General features: G+C 49.6%; 1 protein-coding gene across 1 annotated transcript; it reads left to right on the top strand.

Moving 5' to 3' along the window:
• DHH (desert hedgehog signaling molecule) lies at window positions 1-4879 on the top strand. The gene is made up of 3 exons (XM_038577537.1): window positions 1-604; window positions 3292-3553; window positions 3819-4879. Exons 1-3 carry the CDS (start codon window positions 302-304, stop codon window positions 4442-4444), a joined length of 1191 nt encoding a protein of 396 aa, XP_038433465.1. The 5' UTR covers window positions 1-301; the 3' UTR covers window positions 4445-4879.
• Window positions 4880-19707: the final 14828 nt, after the last annotated feature.

Raw genomic sequence — 19707 nt, 5'->3', positions numbered from 1 at the left:
GGGCCACTTAAGGCGGAGCAGGGCGTTCTGGCAGCGCCGGAGCCGGGCAGCAGGAGCCAGGCTGGGCTGGCACTCACCCACGACCCCCCTTCCCTGCTATGATGGCCCGTCAGTAGCAGGTTCCAGACCCCCCGGGGGCATGCGGGCAGCGCCGGCGGCGGCCAGGTGCGCAGAGCCACAGGAGCTCTAGGGCACTCGGGGCAGCTCTGCCTGCTGCGCTCTCTGGTGCCGGGGGAGATGCCCAACTGAGGGGCGAGCTGTAGGACAAGAACGTTCCCTCTGGCCAGAGTCCTCTGCATCCATGGCGCTGCCGGCCAGGCTGGTGCCCCTGTGCTGCTTGGCACTCCTGGCGCTGCCCGCCCAGAGCTGCGGGCCGGGCCGGGGGCCGGTGGGCCGGCGCCGCTACGTGCGCAAGCAGCTCGTGCCGCTGCTCTACAAGCAATTTGTGCCCAGCGTGCCCGAGCGGACCCTGGGCGCCAGTGGGCCTGCCGAGGGGAGAGTGGCGAGGGGCTCTGAGCGCTTCCGGGACCTGGTGCCCAACTACAACCCGGACATCATCTTCAAGGATGAGGAGAACAGTGGTGCAGACCGCCTGATGACCGAGGTAAGCTGGACCTCGCCCCACCTGTGCCAGGGCACTGCCAGCTCGTGCGCAGCCCGGGAGGGTGGTGAGCTGGGCTTCATCCACGGGGACCTTAACCTCAAAGGTTGCCTCTCCCTACCCTTCCACCGCTCCCCACCCCTTCCCCCCCAAAACCCCAAAGCCGTGCTTACTGGGCTCAGTGATCAGAAGGGATCCCAACCGGGGAGGCTGGAATGGGGAGGGGAGGAGGGACTAGTGAGAGTGAAGCCCGGAGAGACGGCGAGGGCGGGGAAAAGAGGATGGCGGCCGGCGAGACGGGAAATGGCTGAGGCGTGGACCGGGGGTCAGCTACCGAGCCAGGCAGGAAGGGCTGGGGTGAGCTGGGGGCCAGGAGCTGGCCAGGCCGCAGCAGAAAGCTCTACCCTTAGCCTGGCTCCTGACCGGATTGTGGAAAAGCTCTGTGGGCTACAGAGACTGAAGGAGCCAAGTGGAAAGGGGGTGGCCAAGGGTTAGGTCACCAGGCCATCTACCTGAGAAGGGACTGGGCGGGAATCGTCTTCAGCACGGGGGAGGCATCCTAGAACCAAGGCAAGACTATTCTAGAGCCTAAACGACTGTCTTGGGTGAAGATAGTCCTCAATGGGAAGAACAGATGGGCCCACCTGAGAATCAAAGTGCTCCGGCATCCGTCAAGCTCAGGGGGGTTTACCTCCTGGGGGGTTACCTCAAGGGGTTTCCTTGGGATTAGAGAATTAAATTCAACTAGCATGTATCGAGCCTCTGCTGCAGGTTGGAACCTAAGCGACCTAGGATGGGAGGTGAGCGATGCCCTGCGAGTGAAGGGCCACCCTCTGGCCAATGATCTCAAATATCAGACCTGGAAGGAAACTTGGAAGTCATTCTTCCACCTCCTCGCTTCAATTTTGCAGCTGAGAGCTGGGCCCCAAGAGGAAAAGCGATTTAATCAAAGTCTTAAAACTAATTAGTGGCATGGCTGGGACTAGAATTCAGCACTCCTGATTCTAAGTCTATACACTTTCCATTACACCACCTAATTGTGTATGGAGTGGGGAGCTGGAGGGAGAGGGAGTGGCGCGGATTTCCTCCGATTAATTGCCATAGTTTTCCAGGTTACTTTGTTAGGAAAACCTGTCCAGGGGAGAAAGAATTCCTTCTACTACTACTCGGAGATTAGGAAAGGGACACTCCTTCCCTCCTTGGTCATGGAATAGTGTGGCCCTGTCGCCTGGCTGCCACCTGCAGCAGAGGGTCCAGAACAAGGGACAGGCCCAGGAGGGGCTCTGACGAGGCCTGGGAACCCCTCGGTCCTGCTTATCTCCCACACCCTGGCTGCAAAAGGCCTCCATTGAGTTGGCTTTGCACTGGGCTGCTGCCCCCGCAGGTCAAGGCCCCAGGGCCTCCTTGGGGGACAAAACGACAAAAAGTTGGAAGGAGTTACCACTTTTCCTGTCTTCCCCTCCCCTGCTCTCCAACCCTGCGGAGGTGTAGAAAACTCGGGAAGAAGGGAAGGAGGAAAGTGCCCCTTTGGCACTTAGGAGAAAACCAAGTCTGAGGTGAGAGGTCGGAGCGGGGAGAAGAAAAGGAAACTGTCCTCTCTGCGCCTCCTCCCGCCGTCGGTGCCGTGGTGCGCGCCAAGGTCTCCGGCTCCCAGACGAGAGCCGCCCAGATAACCGCGGTCTCACTCCCCCGGGCGCAGGCTTCCAGCCACCGCGGCTCTGCCTCCTCTCCACTCCCACCCTGCAGGGGGCCCCCCAGTTCCGCGCAAGGGCAGCTCCCGCTAATCTCAGGTGCTGCTCCCACGCCTTTCGCGGCTGCATCTGGAGCAGGGATGGAGAGCCGGGGCTCGCGGCTGGCAGGGCCGGAGCTGGAATTGGGAGGGCCGGTCGCGCTGGGGGAGGGGGCCCGGCGGGCGGGAGCAGGGATGGGGGGCGCGGCTTTCTGCCCTTTCCTCTCCCGGAGCCGGGGCGGCTCAAAAGCGCCTTTGTGGATGGAGCTGCTGAGTCCGCTTCTCCCGGCGCGTCCCCGGCCTCGGCCCGGGATTCTCGCTCGGTTAAGTCATCCGGGAGAATGGCCATTGTACTTCGCGCGGCCCCCGCCACCCAAACCCTTTTTCCAGCAGCCTTGGTCCCGCACGGCTCGGCTCGGGCACCTCTGTGGGGGGCACTCGCACCACGAAGGGGTTAATGCTAGGGGCCGAAAGGAGGAGGAGGAAGGAAGGAAGGAAGCGATGCCCGGTGCCAGGGAAGGCAACGAAACAAAAGATGAATCAGGCGGAGGGAGGGCAGCCGGGGCTTGGGGCGGGGGCCAGCCTCAAACAGGGGCTCCTCTCGGGGCTCCGGGCTGCCCAGCCCCTCCCTGCCCGAGCTGCCACCCGCCCGCTCAGCTCCTGCCCTCTCCCAGGTTGAGCCGAGGTCCCTTAATGAGTGAGCGGCGGGCGTCGAAAGTGGGCATGGATAGGCACCCCCTCTCGATCCCTGGGGCGACCCCACCGTCCTCCCACAAACGCTCCGGGAAGGAAGTGCATATTGGCCACTACACCTCTTCGGGTTCTCGCTTCCCCAGGACACTCAGAAGCTGGGAGGAAGTGGTGTGGGGCCAGGAAAACAAGGAACCGACCCCCTTCCGTCCAGGTCCCTTCTTGCCCCGGCGGTGGCAGCGAGGAGACTGACTCCTTTATTCCCCGCCAGCGCTGTAAGGAGCGCGTGAACGCCTTGGCCATTGCGGTGATGAACATGTGGCCCGGAGTGCGCCTCCGGGTGACCGAGGGCTGGGACGAGGACGGCCACCACGCGCAGGACTCGCTCCACTACGAGGGTCGTGCCTTGGACATCACCACGTCGGATCGCGACCGCAATAAGTATGGGCTGCTGGCGCGCCTGGCGGTGGAGGCCGGCTTCGACTGGGTCTACTACGAGTCCCGCAACCACGTCCACGTGTCGGTCAAAGCCGGTACAGTAGGGGGTGGGTGGTGAGGTCCGCCCAAAGACCGCTCCTTCCGGGAAACTGAGGCTGCGCAGCTCTGGGGCGACGCTAGGGGAGACCAAGCGGGCGTTAGTGTTGTAACACCCCCCCCCCCCCCCGCAAGGTTGGGGCCAGATCCGTGGGAAATTACACGTCCCGGGACTGGCGAGGTCTGCCCCGGGCTTGACCCGCATCTCTCAGAATCTGGAACCGCTGGTCTCGATTCAGTCCTCGCTGTGCTTGTTCCCTGCAGATAACTCGCTGGCGGTCAGGGCCGGCGGCTGCTTTCCGGGAAATGCCACCGTGCGCCTGCGGAGCGGCGAGCGGAAGGGGCTGCGGGAACTGCATCGCGGAGACTGGGTGTTGGCGGCCGACGCGGCCGGCCGGGTGGTGCCCACGCCCGTTCTGCTCTTCCTGGACCGGGACTTGCAGCGCCGGGCCTCCTTCGTGGCTGTGGAGACCGAGCGACCCCCGCGCAAGCTGTTGCTCACGCCCTGGCACCTGGTGTTCGCGGCTCGGGGGCCCGCGCCCGCGCCCGGCGACTTTGCCCCGGTGTTCGCGCGCCGGCTGCGCGCGGGGGACTCGGTGCTGGCGCCCGGCGGGGACGCGCTGCGGCCGGCGCGCGTGGCCCGGGTGGCAAGGGAGGAAGCCGTGGGCGTGTTCGCGCCGCTCACGGCCCACGGGACGCTGCTGGTCAACGACGTGCTGGCCTCGTGTTACGCGGTTCTGGAGAGTCACCAGTGGGCGCACCGCGCCTTCGCCCCGTTGCGCCTGCTGCACGCGCTCGGGGCGCTGCTTCCGGGCGGGGCGGTGCAGCCCACGGGCATGCACTGGTACTCTCGGTTCCTCTACCGCTTGGCGGAGGAGCTACTGGGCTGAGCGCGACGGACACGGAAGCCTCGAGGCGCCTGCTCAAACCCCGGCGTGCGGGCGGAGAGCTGGGGGAGTGGGCAGCAGAGGATGCTGACTCGGGGGTGGGGGAGGAGGGGAGGCGGAGAACCAGAGGCAAGCCTGGACCGCTTGGTGTGGGGGCAGCCTCCACCCGAGAGGAGATCCTGGGTCCTAGGTAGATGGTGGGTACTCCTTGACGAGGACTGTTTCGCCTCTTCCTCCTCAGTGCCTCAGCCCCACCCGATTATTTTATTTTATTTTCTATTTATAAATTGTAATATAATGACCTGCTTGCCCCGCCTGGCAAGGTGAGGGGCCAGGGCACGGCGTTAACACTGTTTGACACAGCCAGCCAATCTGATGTCTGACATTTTCCTACAGGTGGGCTAATAAAGGGAAGGCTTGCAGGAGCTTATTGGAAAATCTCTGTATTCAGGGGGTGATTCACCTCAGGAGGAGGGGAGAAGGGGACCAACCCTGAGTCACTACCCTACATCTGACTCCTCCTTCCTTACCCAGCAGCTCTTCCTGCCTGCTTCCTCCCCTCAGAGGGGGCATCCCAGTCCATCAGCAACTGGAGACCAGAAGAATCCTCCTCTTTTCTAGGCTGTTGGCCCCTTCTCCCACCCAGAGAGGACCAGAATTCTACGTGCATGACGCATACCGAACAGAGGGGCCAGGGATGTTGAAGGAGCAAGAGGGTCCACGCATGTCCTCTCTGGTTCATAGTGGCTCCAGCAAGGTCTCAGGCCGTTACATTACTGCTACTCGGAGAATTCTGGTCCCTGATTGTTAGGCTGCAGTCCTAGTCCCTCCCTGAAGGCTGCAAAGAATCAGCCTAGCTCCCATCCTACCCTGGTGTCAGAGTCTGGATAGGGATGATGTTTTATTCTGGGATGTCACTGGACCAACTGATGGTCCTTGGGAATCCCTAGCTAATTTATAACTGATAGTCCCCATACACTCTTGATCAAGAGAAAGAACGAGAACAGAGGGCTGGAACCTATCTCTCCTGAAGGAGAGAGAACAGCTTCAAGCCCTGGCGTATGTGTGTTTAGGGGGAGGAGGGAAGGCTCTCCATGCAAGGGCCTATAGGTATTACAACCTGAGTGCTCTTCTTGATCGCCTCTCCTAGTTGTTTCTCTTGGCTTCCTCCACCATCCCCCTCTTCCTCCTCCCCTTCTCCAGGCTCTGCCTCCCCCACCTGAGTGTTCCTGGAACCTGCAGGTTCCAAGGCAGCCAGAGAGGCAGGAACTCAGACAGGTGCCCCGAGTTAGGAATGGAAGCTCAGAGGAAGTTGGACTTCAGTGGAAGGGGAATGAATGTCTGTGCTGGAGGGGATGGAGGGGTTTGGTCATACCACCGGGGAGCCAGCACTTGCCTGTAGGGAGCAGTGCAACTTCAGTCCACGGGGTCCCTGCTATCTACCGCCCTCTGGTGGCTGTCGGGACCAGTTCTCTTCCAGACCAAAGGAAAGAGATACCTACTTCCTGCGGGGATGGGTAGACTGGACCTGTGCGGAGGAGCCTTATCTCAGGAGGTGAGAGACGGTGGGTGGGGCTGGGTAAGATGCCAGGGCTGAGCCACAGGTATCACGCCTCTCCTTGTGAAAACCCTTCTAAGTCTGGCATTTTTGCATCCCCCGTGCCTGGTTTAGCTCTGTGGCTCCCAGAAGCTGGAGGTATAGTTGTAGCCAGATTCCGTGCATGTTCAAGTTGCCACCTCATCTCTCTTACCCTGTGACCCTTGAGTTCAATGTCTGGAGGTAAAAAGCATACTTAGGGTTCCAGGAAGTGATCGATAAAGGCAACCTTTGGAAGCAGAATAATTTTTACCTTTAGTGTCCTTCCCCACACCATTTCTTTCAATCCATACCTGTTACCTGTTAATCAGGTACCTGTTACCACTCCCTCTCCCTTTCCGGATTTCACAATCCAAGCTGTGGATCTTGCCCAGAGCATGGCCTGGAAGTCATGCAGACCTGCAGATACTCATACCACCCCAAGAAGATTGTTGAGAAGATCAGTGTGTGTGCCCAATGTGGAATAGACACTCTATTTTCTATGCTCTGCTCCCATTTCTCACTGCCTTTGCTGCCTTCTGCTGTTGGTCTGCTTTTCTCCTCACCACTCCACTAAAAGCAGGATTTATCCATGGGTCCCAAGTATTTTGGGGGGTCGTGTTGCTCCCATAATTGTTTGACTTCACTACACTCCTTCAGAAGGTGCTGTGTGAAAGATTTGGGCTTGCTTTAGAACTAAAGTATAATTAAAAGTGATCTTGTTTTGAGAATATACAGAGTATTTTGTAATAATCTTGCTTGCCAAGACCTCTCTGCATGCTGGGAAACCAGAGTTGAGAACCACTGCTTCGAGTTTCAGTTGACCTTTTTAAACTCCCCTAGTCCAGACTTTTTTCCCCCTTCCTTTCTTCAGGTGGGGTTTACTGAACATCTACAGTGTAGCACTGTATTAGGCATGAAAAATATATAAAATATTAAGAAGCAGCTTCCTCTATGAAGGAGTAGACTTAAGGGTGTAAGATGGTTACCTGCCAAAACAACATTGTTACTTAATCAGGATGAGTTGAATGGGTGAAAAATGTCATATTGGTGCAGAGAGCCTTGTGAAGAAAGTAGGGCCTGAATAGGGTATGGAAGCATGTAGATGGAGGAGACCAGATAGGGCATTCCAGGCAGAGGTAGCAACATGAGCAGGGACTTGAAATCTGGAATGAAAATGTGCAGACTGGCTAGAGTGGGAGATGGAGGACTGTAACTATATGTAGCTAATGTTTCTTGAGAGCTTGCTATATGTCAGGCCCTCTTCTAGCTCTTTACATGCATTCTCATTTCATGCATATGACAACCCTGTGGGATTGTATTACTGCTGAGGAAACCAAGGCAAGGACAGGTTTAAGTCACTGGGTCAAGTTTTTGCAGCTAGTAAATGGTAGACCTGGAGCAGAAACAACAAGAAGACTACCTTGATGGACGGGGCTATGTCCTTAAAGGCCTTAAGAAGTTTTTGACTCAGTGCCCCTGGGTGGCTCAATCAGTTAAGCATCGAACACTTGGTTTGGAGGCTCAGGTCAGGATCCCACGGTTGTGGGATTGGGCCCTGTGTCAGGATCGGAGCTCAGCGGGTTGTCTGCTGGAGATTCTCTCTTTTCCTCTCCCTCTGCCTCTCACTCTCAAATAAATAAACAAACAAACAAACAAACAAAAAGTTTTTGCTTCTTCTTCACTGAGTCACTAGTAAGTCCTAGCTTTTTGATAGTCATTTCTCTCTCATTTTCAGTGGCTCTTCTTTCTCCTGCCTGGATTGCTGGCTTCCTTAACTAACGTTACCCATACAGTAAAGGATCATAGATATATATATATATTCACACACAGAGTAGAAGTGAGTCTGAGCTTTATCATAGACTGAATATATGTGTCCCCACTCCAAATTAATAGGCTCAAACCCTAAGACCTGTGTGTCTGTTTTTGGAGGTGGGGCCTCTAAGGCTGTAATGAAGGTCAAAGGAAATCATAGGAGTAGGGCTCTGATCTGATAGGATTTCTGTCTTTCTAAGAAGAGGTGCCAGAAAGTTGCTTTCTCTCTCTTTGCATGTACCGAGGAAAGGCCATGTAAAGACATAGCAAGGGATCCCTGGGTGGCACAGCGGTTTGGCGCCTGCCTTTGGCCCAGGGCGCGATCCTGGAGACCCAGGATCGAATCCCACGTCAGGCTCCCGGTGCATGGAGCCTGCTTCTCCCTCTGCCTATGTCTCTGCCTCTCTCTCCCTCTCTCTCTGTATGACTATCATAAATAAATTTTAAAAAAAAATTAAAAAAAAAAAAAAAAAAAAAAAAGACATAGCAAGAAGGCAGCCATCTGCAGGCCAGGAAGAGAATTCTCACCAGGAACCAAATTGGCCAGAACCTTGATCTTGAAATTCCCCAACCTCCCAAGTAGTGAGAACATAAATGTTTGATGTCTAAGCCACCCAGTCTATGGTATTTTGTTATGGCAGCCCTAGCAGACTAATACGATCTTCCAGAAACACATGAAGTAAGAAGCCGGTGCTAAGATGGAGTGTTTACTTAGTGAAAAGAATGAATTCTGGAGAGTGAGCATTTCTGACCTAGAGCTTTCACATGTTTATCCCAGACAGAGCCTCTAGGTCTCTACTATATTGGAGGAAGTGTTCTTCTCTGGCTGGAAGACAGAAGAAGCTGTCTATGGGAAGAAGGGTATAGCTGGTCAGGCTATTTCCCTGTGGGGGTTGTATGGCCATTTAGCACATTCACACTCCTCTCGCTATATATGAATTGGTTGATGTACACACGTGAACATCTCCCATGGGGGGGGGATATCTTCAGGTTTTACTGAGTGTCTCCCTTGTGCCAGATACCATGCTGTGCCATGGGGAGAGGACAATAAGTCAGGGCTGGCTCTTACAGCTCACTTGGTCAGAGAGCTGGGGAGGAAGAGTAAATTGAGCCCAAGGAGCATTAGTAAGTTCAGTTTAGTCAAAGGGAGGTGTGATAGACTTTAAAGATTGTAAATTTTATCCTGAAGGTGAAAAACAACTATAGGATTTGAGGCAGATGAAAGGAGAAATCAAACCTGTATTTTAAAAAAGGAATTGGGGGATGCCTGGGTGGCTCAGAGGTTGGGCTCCTGCCTTCAACCCAGGGCATGATCCTGGAATCCCAGGATCCCTGCTTGGAGCCTGCTTCTCCCTCTGCCTCTCTCTCTCTCTCTCTCTCTCTCTTTCTCTCTCTCTGTGTCTCATGAATAAATAAATAAAATCTTAAAAAAATAAAAAAGGAATTGGCAATTGGATGGGCTTTTTGGGTCATCTTTAATCTCTAAGTAGGTTGGTCCTCCTCTGCCTGTGTGAGCGTTGCTAGTTTTGATTGCAAGGAGCAAATGCTCCTGTCCACACACAGAGTGTGTTATGGGAGCAGATGGTGGGGGGTTGTGTACGGATATTGGAGCAGGGTAGGATAGGATAGGGACAGACCTGAAGGTGATACCTCCAGCCCTGGCTTTCCTTCTCTCTGAAACCGAAGTCCAAACTGTCTCTTAACCTCTCTCCTTGGGACCACAGAACCTAAGAACACAGCTATTTGACTCCAAACCACATGATGTTCAAACAGGAGTCCTTGGAACTGGCAACTCCTTTTTTTTTTTCTCTATTCTCTTTTGCTGTCCAGCCATTCTTTCAGCAGAGGCAGAGTTTGGCTTAGTGAGTTGCTGATGGCCCTAAACTGAGACAGAGCTGCCACCCGGAGAGCTAGGTCTGGACTGAACATTGCAGCTGCCCAGGGAACAGCTGGCTAAGCCCTCAGCAGCTGCAGCAGCTGGGATTCCACCCAACATTTGAGCTGGGATTAATCCCATTTCCTCCACGCACGTCCCTTCCCAGTTCTAGTCCCTGACTAGTCTATAGTACCCCTAGAATTTTTGAGACTAAATGTCACAAGTCTCGCCCTGAACTAAGCTGGAGCCAAAGTCCTCCACCTTCTTCTTAGAGGCAGCTGACCCAAAGCACCTTAGGGCCATCACAGGAAAGAGGGTGTGGGTCTCTCTCCTACACAATCTCCTTTCTCTCATCGTCTCTATCCTTTGATAAACTGGCTAGGATGGATTATTCTTTGAAATGTCCGACTTTCCATAACCGTTAGAATTGTCTCAAGAAGGGGCTTCTTGGGTGGGATGAGGAGGTAAATTTCCTTTATCTTTGAAAAATTGTATACCAAGGCCTGGAAACTTGGTGGGAGTGCTACAGAAGGATCAAGCATCATATGGATGCTTGTCAGTTTTCAGCCATGATTGCTTCCCACTTAACTGTGATTCTATGGTTGTGAACAATAGGGCAGTATATTCTATTTGGTGCTTAGGCACCAGCTGTGTGACCTTGAGAAAATCACCTTGTAAGAGGTGCCAGAGGCTATAAGGAGGTGCTTCCAAGAAGCTGGAAAGAAGGAGGTACCCTGAGATTTGAACAAGGCAAATTAACACACAAAAGGACAAGACCCTTCCTCCCAGGCTCAGAGATTTGACTCCCTTCCTTCAACAAATGTTTATTAGGCCCCTGCAAGTACTAATAAGCATTTTGCTCTGCTACGGATTTTTAATATTTTTCTAGAGAAACAGGCAGTCATTGGAATAGATTAGATTAATTTTAATTAGGTTTTAGCTTGGGAGAGTGGCCTGATCAAATTTGGATTTTAAAAAGATCATTCTAAAAAAAATAAAAAGATCATTCTAGTTGCTGAGTGGGGAATGGGTTAGAAGGGAATTAGTGAGTCTAGGGAGAAGAGCACAAGAAAAAATAGGGTAGTGCTTGGTGCAGATGAGAGATGATGCTGTTGAGATAAAGAGGTGGCAATGGAGATGAAGAGAAAGGACAGCTGCAGGCAGTATTTATATTTGTGGGATTGATAGGACTTAGTGGTTGATAGGATGAAGTAGGGAGTGAAGAATAAGTAGGAGGAGAAAAGGATCTCCTTTGGGGCCGCCTGGGTGGCTCAGCGGTTGAGCATCTGGCTTTGGCTCAGGGCATGATCCTGGAGTCCCAGGATCAAGTCCCATGTCAGGCTCCCCACAGGGAGCCTGCTTCTCCCTCTGCCTGTGTCTCTGCTCCTCTCTTTGTCTCTCATAAATAAATGAAATCTCTTTTTTAAAAAAATATTTCTCTCAATTTCAGCTGCAGGATATAATGTATCTAAAATGAAAGAGAAAGGGGTGCCTGGGTGGCTCAGTTGGCTGAATGTCTAACTCTTGATTTTGGCTCAGGTCAAGATCTTAGAGTCATGAGAATGAGCCCCGTCTGTGATTCTACGCATAGCATGAAGCCTGCTTGAGATTCTCTTCCTCTGCCCCTCCTCCTCTTCTCTCTCTCTTTCTCTCTCAAAATAAATAAATCTTAAAAATAAAATGAACTGAAAGAGAAAGAATAATTGATCAGCCAATATCATTCTATTCTTTTTTTTTTAATTTTTTTTTAATTTTTATTTATTTATGACAGTCACAGAGAGAGAGAGAGAAGCAGAGACACAGGCAGAGGGAGAAGCAGGCTCCATGCACCGGGAGCCCGACGTGGGATTCGATTCCCGGTCTCCAGGATCGCGCCCTGGGCCAAAGGCAGGCGCCAAACTGCTGCACCACCCAGGGATCCCTATCATTCTATTCTTTAAAAGATTTTACTTATTTATTTGAGAGACAGCACAAGCAGAGAGGAAGGGCAGAGGGAGAGGGAGGAGCAGACTCCCTGCTGAGCAGAGAGCCCCGTTGCAGAACTTGATCCCAAGACCCTGGGATCATGACCTGAGCTAAAGGCAGACTCTCAACTGATTGAGCCACCCAGGCTCCCCCAATATCTATTAATCCAAAATGGAATGTGGCAAAAGGGACAACTCGGTCAATAAGAATTGTTACTTATGCCGAGATTGATCTTGGTGAGAGAGGTGCCCAGTGTTATTAGTGGAGCAGGAAGGGTTCTTTAGGCCTCCAGATGACTGGTTGAAATACCCCATAGAGAGAGTCCTAATGTTCTGCTCATCAGGCAGCAATCGGGTACCTCCCTGGAAAGGGGAGTTCCCTAGATAGAGGATACAGGCATCCTGGGCAGTGGAAAGGGAGTGTGCTGGATACATTAGCATGCATGGTAGGACCCAGACCAGGCACTGAGGAATTACTGCAAGGCTTCCCTAGCATTTAAATATTTGGAGGTGTCCTAAGCAAGTCCAGTTCCCAAATTGGCTAGACTGAGTGTTCTTCCCAGGATCATCTTTCTCAGTGGTGTCCGGGGAAGAAGCCAGACCATCTGCCTTCCTCTGGGCATACCTCTAGGCAAACTGTGAATTCACTCTCAAACTAATGATGATAATGATTACGATGGCTTTAATTCAGTGAGTACCAGCTCTTTCCTAATAGAGTACTCTATTAAGAAATGTATATCACATTCATTATCGCATTTACTTCTCACAACAGTTTGCAAAAATAAGTGTTTGAGGGATCCCTGGGTGGCGCAGCGGTTTGGCGCCTGCCTTTGGCCCAGGGCGCGATCCTGGAGACCCGGATCGAATCCCACATCGGGCTCCCGGTGCATGGAGCCTGCTTCTCCCTCTGCCTATGTCTCTGCCTCTCTCTCTCTCTCTGTGTGTGTGACTATCATAAATATCATAAATAAATAAAAATAAAAAAAAGAGAACAGTAACAATGAAATCCTACTACAGCTGCTTTGTAATAGGATGTTCTCCCTCCATTCCCACTTCTCTAAAAAAAAAAAAAAAAAAAAAAAGTATTTGATTCCAGAAGGATTTAAGCAGGTCATAGGGACCACTGGAGACTTGGGTTCTGAGGCTATGCAGCCAGAAACAATGCCTCAGAATCACAGATCCAAGCCAGTGGGGGCACTGTGGCAACTGCCAGTAAACACTCTAAACACTAGACGCTGCAATTTGCAGACCAATGCTGACACTGACATGGATGCTGGAAGGTACTGCTGACCCCACTGCCACGGGCCATCCTGGAACTCGATCTTTCTGCCAGCAACCAGAAAGAATGTCAGACATCTGCTACCATGCTGTTCCAACCATTTTATAGAAGAGAAACTGAGGCTCAGAGCAGTGAAGTAAACTGCTTAGATCACATAGGGAGTAAACTAGGATTTGACACCAGGTCTGGTTGACTGCAAAGTCTATGTTCTTTCCACTATGTTTAGCCACTGTGACTCATTTTACTTCTCCAGGCTGCTGCTTCTCAGCCTATAGTCTGGAGACATTGTGATACCAGGTGATCACCAAGGTCCTCTAGCTCTCATAGGTTATAATTAAATTATTTTGCATATTGCTGGTTATGGTCTCTTGATTGAGAGACCATTTTTTAAAAATGCATTAATTCAGTACTCTCCCCTTACCCTCACTAGAAAATTTCTGTTCTTCCTCCCTTGTCCCTTTTTTTTTTTTTTTTTAAGATTTTATTTACTTATTCGTGAGAGACACAGAGAGAGGCAGAGACACAGGCAGAGGGAGAAGCAGGCTCCCTCTGGGGAGCCTGACATGGGACTCAATCCCAGGACCCCAGGATCATGACCTGAGCCAAAGGCAAACACTCAACCACTGAGCCACCCAGGTGCTCCCCTCCCATGTCTTCTAATCCTATTCATGGAATTGCCATCTTCCTTCCCTTTGCTTTATTAAGGCCATCAACTTCACAACTTCTACCTGGAGTGCCCTCTCTCTGAGTTTCGCTATCCTTTGCCTTGTTACCTGGTCCTGGCCATCATCTCCCTTCTGGGTATTGGCCTCCTAATATGACTTCCACCTCCAGCTCCAACCTTTCTTGGTACTATGTCCTCTACGGGGCTGCCAGTGTGACCTCCTAAAGCAGAGCTCTCCTTGTGGTACTGCCTCTCCCCATCACCCCACCAAATTAACGGCAAAGACTCCATTGCTTACTGCAGCGCTACCTAAGCCTTGTACTGTTTTCATGACAATGTCTATAGTGTCTTTCCACCCATATAAATGTTTAACATTCTTCTCAAATTCTATTGGCTTTTCTTACTACCTACTTTAGCTTCTGTGAAAGAATATTTGTGAAGTCATAGTTTTAGCGTTATAGCTATTGTTTTTCCCAGCACACATTAAAAATTACATAACAAAACAAAATTTTAAAGTGTGTGTGCTATCTGAATCATCTAACATACCACTAGTGGTATATTTTGAGAACCTTGGATACCGAATAAAGGTCAAATTCTTTTTGGTAAACTCTACCCCCAACGTGGGGCTTGAGCTCATGATTCCAAGATCAAGAGTTGCACACTCTACCAACTGAGCCAGCCAAGCAACCCAAATCAAATTCTTTTTTTTTTTTTTTTTTTTTGAGGGGAAGGGCAGACGGAGAGGGAGAGGGAGCTCTTTCTTTCTTTCTTTCTTTCTTCTTTCTTTCTTTCTTTCTTTCTTTATGAGAGACACAGACTGAGAGAGAGAGGCAGAGACACAGACAGAGGGAGAAGCAGGCTCCTCCCAGGGAGCCCAATGCAGGACTCGATCCTGGATCTCGGGATCACAACACGAGCCGAAGGCAGGTGCCCAACCACTGAACCACCCAGCGTCCCGAGAGACAGCATTTTAAGCAGACTCCATGCCCAGCACAGAGCCCCATGTGGGGCTCAATCTCACAACCCTGAGATCACAACCTGAGCAGAAATCAGGAGTCAGATGCTTAACCAACTGAGCCACCCAAGTACCCGCCAAATCAAATTCTTAACACTGGCATTCAAAACCCTCCCTGATTTGATTGCAGTCTAATTTCCAGCTTTGATTTCCCGACAGCCCACATGCATAGAATGCTGCAGATATAGGGTCCACTCTATATTTCCAGAAATACCGTCTTCCCTGAACTTTTTGCCTTTTTGCCTTTTTCCCTAGGGCCTTTTTGAGATTTAAGTCTAGGCTCAATTATCAAGTACCATGTGAAATCTCTGATCCTTTCAGACAGAATCAACCCCCTCCCTTCCATTCTCCCTTCCTTCTTTCCCTCTTCCTTCCTTCCTTCATTTCTTCCTTCCCTACTTCCTTTTCTTCCTTCCTTCTTCTCTTCCTTATTTTCTTTTTCTTTAGAATGGTTTCTTCCTCTATGCTTCTAGCTATTCATACTGTGATGTGAGACTTAATATAATTTTGCCTCTAATTTTTTACTTGATAATCTTCCCTCTATAGCATTCAGAGGTATATCATTCAGAGTCCTTGGGGAAAACAGATTGCATCTTTAAATATAATGCAATATAACGTTAAGAAATGTAACGAAAGAGCTGTTCATACTTCCATAAAGTGTGGATAGGGTTAAAGAATATCAGCAAGAGAGGTGAAACATTGAGTCTGGCCTCAGTGAGGAACACTAGAAGTAGTAACCCCTAGGCCTGAAGGGGCCAGGGAAGGAAGGGTTACAAGAACCCAGAGAGATCTGTAAGTTGCTGTCGTTTAAGGAAAGGGCCACCCAACAGGGTCTGTGGCCTCTGGCAACCACATGAGTGAGTCCAGGAGACACAACAGAAGAGTTGCCAGTTCAACCCACGGAGTGAGGAGAAATAATATATATATTTAAACCATCAAGGTTTTGTCATCGTTGTTGTTGTTTTTAAGTACTCTCTATGCCCGGCATGGGGCTTAAACTCATGATCCTGAGGTCCAAAGTTGCATGCTCTACAGATTGAGCCAGCCAAGTGTCCCTGGAAGCCATACTTTAAAAAATATATAAAATAAATAAATAAATATATAAAAAATATATAAATAAATAAATACATAATTTGAGGGAGAGAGTGAGAGAGAGACAGAGAGAGAGAGAGAGAGAGAGAGCATGCATGATAAGAGGGAGGGGCAGAGGGAGACAAAAAGAGAGAAAGAATCTCCAGCAGACTCCCCACTGAGTGTGGAGCCTGACATGGGGTTTGATCCCAGGACCTTAAGATCACGACCTGAGGTGATCGTGGGTCCCTTTCTGAGGTCAGAGTAAGTGGCTCTTTGAAACAACTTTTGTAGATCTGGACTTTTTAAAGTATTAGGTAGTTCCACAGTATACAAGAGTTGGTCACTTAACTGACTGAGCCACGCAGGCGCCCCAGAACCCATACTTTTGATACAAACATAGTAAAAATGTTTTCACTTCTCAAGGAGATACTTAAAACAGTTTTCTGGGAGTATTTAATCTTTATTTTGTCTCAGTTGTTTGAGACATAGCAAAATATATGATGCCATCCCTAGAAATTTTATTCCAAGCCCATTTACCTGCCATTAGGATAGTTTACTTTCCTTAGTTGATTCTATATTCATGACCTGTGTATATCTGTGATCTTTACAAAGTAACCAATGATGCATTACTCTTTAAGGTGATTGATATTTAATAAACACATATCTTGGTCCTGAGGTGTGCAGGTCTTGTAGATTGGCTCCCTGAACATTTATTCCTAATCACCTTCTCTTAACCTTCCTTTATTATAGAGGGTAGAAAAGAAAACGTTAAAATTTCCAGGCTCTCAGGGATCCCTGGGTGGCTCAGCGGTTAAGTGCCTGCCTTCAGCCTGGGGCATGATCCTGGGGACCTAGGACCTAGGATCGAGTCCCATGTCGGGCTCCCTGTATGGAGCCTGCTTCTCCCTCTGTCTCTCTCTCCATGTTTCTCATGAATAAATAAATAAAATCTTAAAAAAAAATTTTTTCCAGGCTCTCTTGCAGCTTGAGATGGCCATATAATAGTTCGGTTTAAGGAAATGTAGGTGAAAATCTGCTGTGAGATCTTCTCTCCTGTATAAAAAGAAAAAGCCACGAGAGGAGGAAGCCCTTTGTCTTAGTCCTATTCCTTTCTTCCTGATTGAAAGCAAGAGAATTTGAGGATGATTTAATAAAGAGAATATTTACAAAGGTGCGAACAGGGTGTAGGAAAACCACAGGGGTAAAGTAATACCCTAGGGTGAGTATCAGAGCAGCTGTTACCCATGTAGGCCTGAAGGGGAGGGAGCAACCAGAAAACAGAACAAGAGGGAGTGTGTATGGGTGTGTGTGTATGGGGGGTGATGTGAGGGTGCTAGGACCTTCAGTGGGGGTTACAGATACTCTCCCCACTCCATCTGAGCTTCTGTGAGGGTTTCCCTTAGACTGAATTCTGCTGGGATGCAGGCAGCAAGGTCTGCCTCCTGGAAACCAATCTGGGTGGAAAAGAATAGAGAGTTAATCTGGAAAGACAAACAGCATAAAAGGCATCTCATTTATCTTTATACCCATACTGTGCTAACACGTGGTGAGAGTATCTGGTACAAAGCAGGAGATGAACAAATTTTTGTTGAATTTATTAAATCCAGTTCTTTGTTCTACCCTGTAGTGCTTAAGACTCAATCTGAAATCTCCACCAAGCTCACTCAAGCCAAATAATTCAACATAAAATTGCTAATCTGCAAGGAACTTCCTTTACCCAGTTGAAAAGGCATTTGGGTCCCTTTCAGAGGCCAGAGTAAGTGGCTCTTTGAAACAAGTTTTGTAGATTTGACTTTGTAAAGCATTAGATAGTTCCACAGTTATACAAAGCCTGTTCTCTTGGGATGCCTGGGTGGCTCAGTGGTTGAGTGTCTGCCTTCGGCTCAGGGCCTGATCCCAGGATCCAGGATCCAGTCCCACATTGGGCTCCCTGCATGGAGCCTGCTTCTCCTTCTGCCTATGTCTCGGCCTCACTCTCTCTGTGTCTCTTATGAATAAATAAATAAATCTTAAAAAAAAAAAGCACTTCTCCTCTAGTACAATCTAACTTACCTGAGACTTCAACAGGCCCTTTCAGAAGAAATAACTTCTGTGTGCTATCTATATGGCTAAGCCTCAGCTTTCACATCTGTAAAATTAGAGTCGTAATAGCTACCCATCATCAAGTCTCAGGTACAAATGTCACTCCTCAAGATATCATATAAACGGAGTACCATACCCCATCACTCTCTAGCCCATTAATACCTTGTTATTCCCCCCTTGCAGTGATTACTTTTATTTTTTATTATAGCTTATTTATTGTTTATTTGTAGATTATTGGTCTTCTCCCAAAAGAATATTTGCTCCTTATGAGCAAAGACCTTGTCTGTGTTGTTTATTGCTCTATTTCCAGCATCTAGAATGGACATGATTGTTGTTTGATAAATATTTGTTGATGAATGGATAAATAATACCAATTATCAACTTTAGGGCTGTTATGAATATTAAATAACATAATAATGCAATGCACCTGGCACAAAGTAGAACACCATAAATCTAGCTGTTGTTTTCTTTCTTCTTTTTCCCTCCCTCACCTCCTATATTCAGTCCTTTAGCAAGTCATTTTGACCTCAGCCTCAAAACATACCTGGAATTCTCTATCTACTTCATTCATCTCTACCAGCCTACTCCAGCCCCCTTTCCCTCTCACCTGGACTACAAGTAAGGCTCTTAGCTGATCTCCCAGCTTTTCCTCTTGCTCCCGTCAGCTTCATTCTTCACAGAGAGGTTGTTTTTTCTTTTTTTTTTTTTTAACCAGGGAAATCCTTTATTTTTTAAAAGATTTTATTTATTTATTCATGAGAGACACACAGAGAGGGCAGAGACATAGGCCAATGGAGAAGCAGGCTCCCCATGAGAAGCTGGATGTGGGACTCGATCCCCAGACCTGGGATACCACTGAACCACCCAGGAGCCCATAAACCAGGGAAACCTTTCAGAAACACAATTCAGATATTCAAATCATCTGCTGCTTTTTGGATACCCAAACTTTGCAAGGCCTGGCCCTCTGCCATCATCTTAGACTTGATCTGCTTTAGGCTGACATAAACTCTTCTCTCCCTTTCTCCTAGAATTTAACGAATTTATTTTCATCGCAGCACGCACAGCCCTGATGGATTCTTCTGCCAGAATTTAGTTCTAGCTAGCTCCTTTCTGTCTTTCAGACCTCAGTTTAAATAGGGATTCCTTTGAGAGGAAGTATTACTCAATCTAATGCGGTCATCTCTTATTTTACCACATTTTATAGCGCTCAATACCATCTAATATTTCCTTGTTTATATGTTTGTCTCTTCTAACTACGTTTTAAGCTTTGTGAGCACAGAGACCTTGTCTGTCGCGTTCGTTGCTCTATCCCCTAAGCTGGAACAATGCCTGCAGCATACAGTACCTGCATGATAAATATTTGTTGAATAAATGAATGCATTGATTATGATGATGGTAACCAAACTTCAGACGACCTGGCCAAACATTCTGACGACTTCCTCACGAATAACAATCGCATTTCCGAAAATCCTGGTAGACTGTGGAAATCTGTGGAAACAATAAAAAATCCTGGTAGACTGTGAAATCTGTGGAAACAATAAAAAAGATCTGGGGCCGAAATCTGGGGGAAGCAGAGGTAATAGAGCGGAACTTGGGCCTTTTCTTCCCTCTCCAAGGACTGCAGAGACCTCGCAAAAGGGCAGCCTAGAATCTTCTGACCAGAAATTCCCGCCCCGCCACAACGGGTATTTTTCCATGCATGATTCTTCGCAGCCACTTCTGCGAGGTTGAAAATGCGCAAACACCTCTAGGACCCCGAGTTCCTTTCTGTTTCTTTATGAATGAACCGGCTCTAGTCTGCGCAGGCGCAGCTCCGCGTTCTCCGGCTCCACGTGAGGCCCACCCTTCCCTCCCGCGGGCGGCCCCGCCCTCGTCCTTTCTAACGAGCCAATGGCGAGCGGCCTGGGGGGCGGAGCCCGGA

The sequence above is a fragment of the Canis lupus genome, chromosome 27 (assembly GCF_011100685.1).
Source record: "Canis lupus familiaris isolate Mischka breed German Shepherd chromosome 27, alternate assembly UU_Cfam_GSD_1.0, whole genome shotgun sequence".
Classification (NCBI taxonomy): Eukaryota; Metazoa; Chordata; class Mammalia; order Carnivora; family Canidae; genus Canis; species Canis lupus.
Note: the sequence above shows the minus strand (reverse complement) of the source record. Positions and strands in the feature narration are given on the sequence as shown.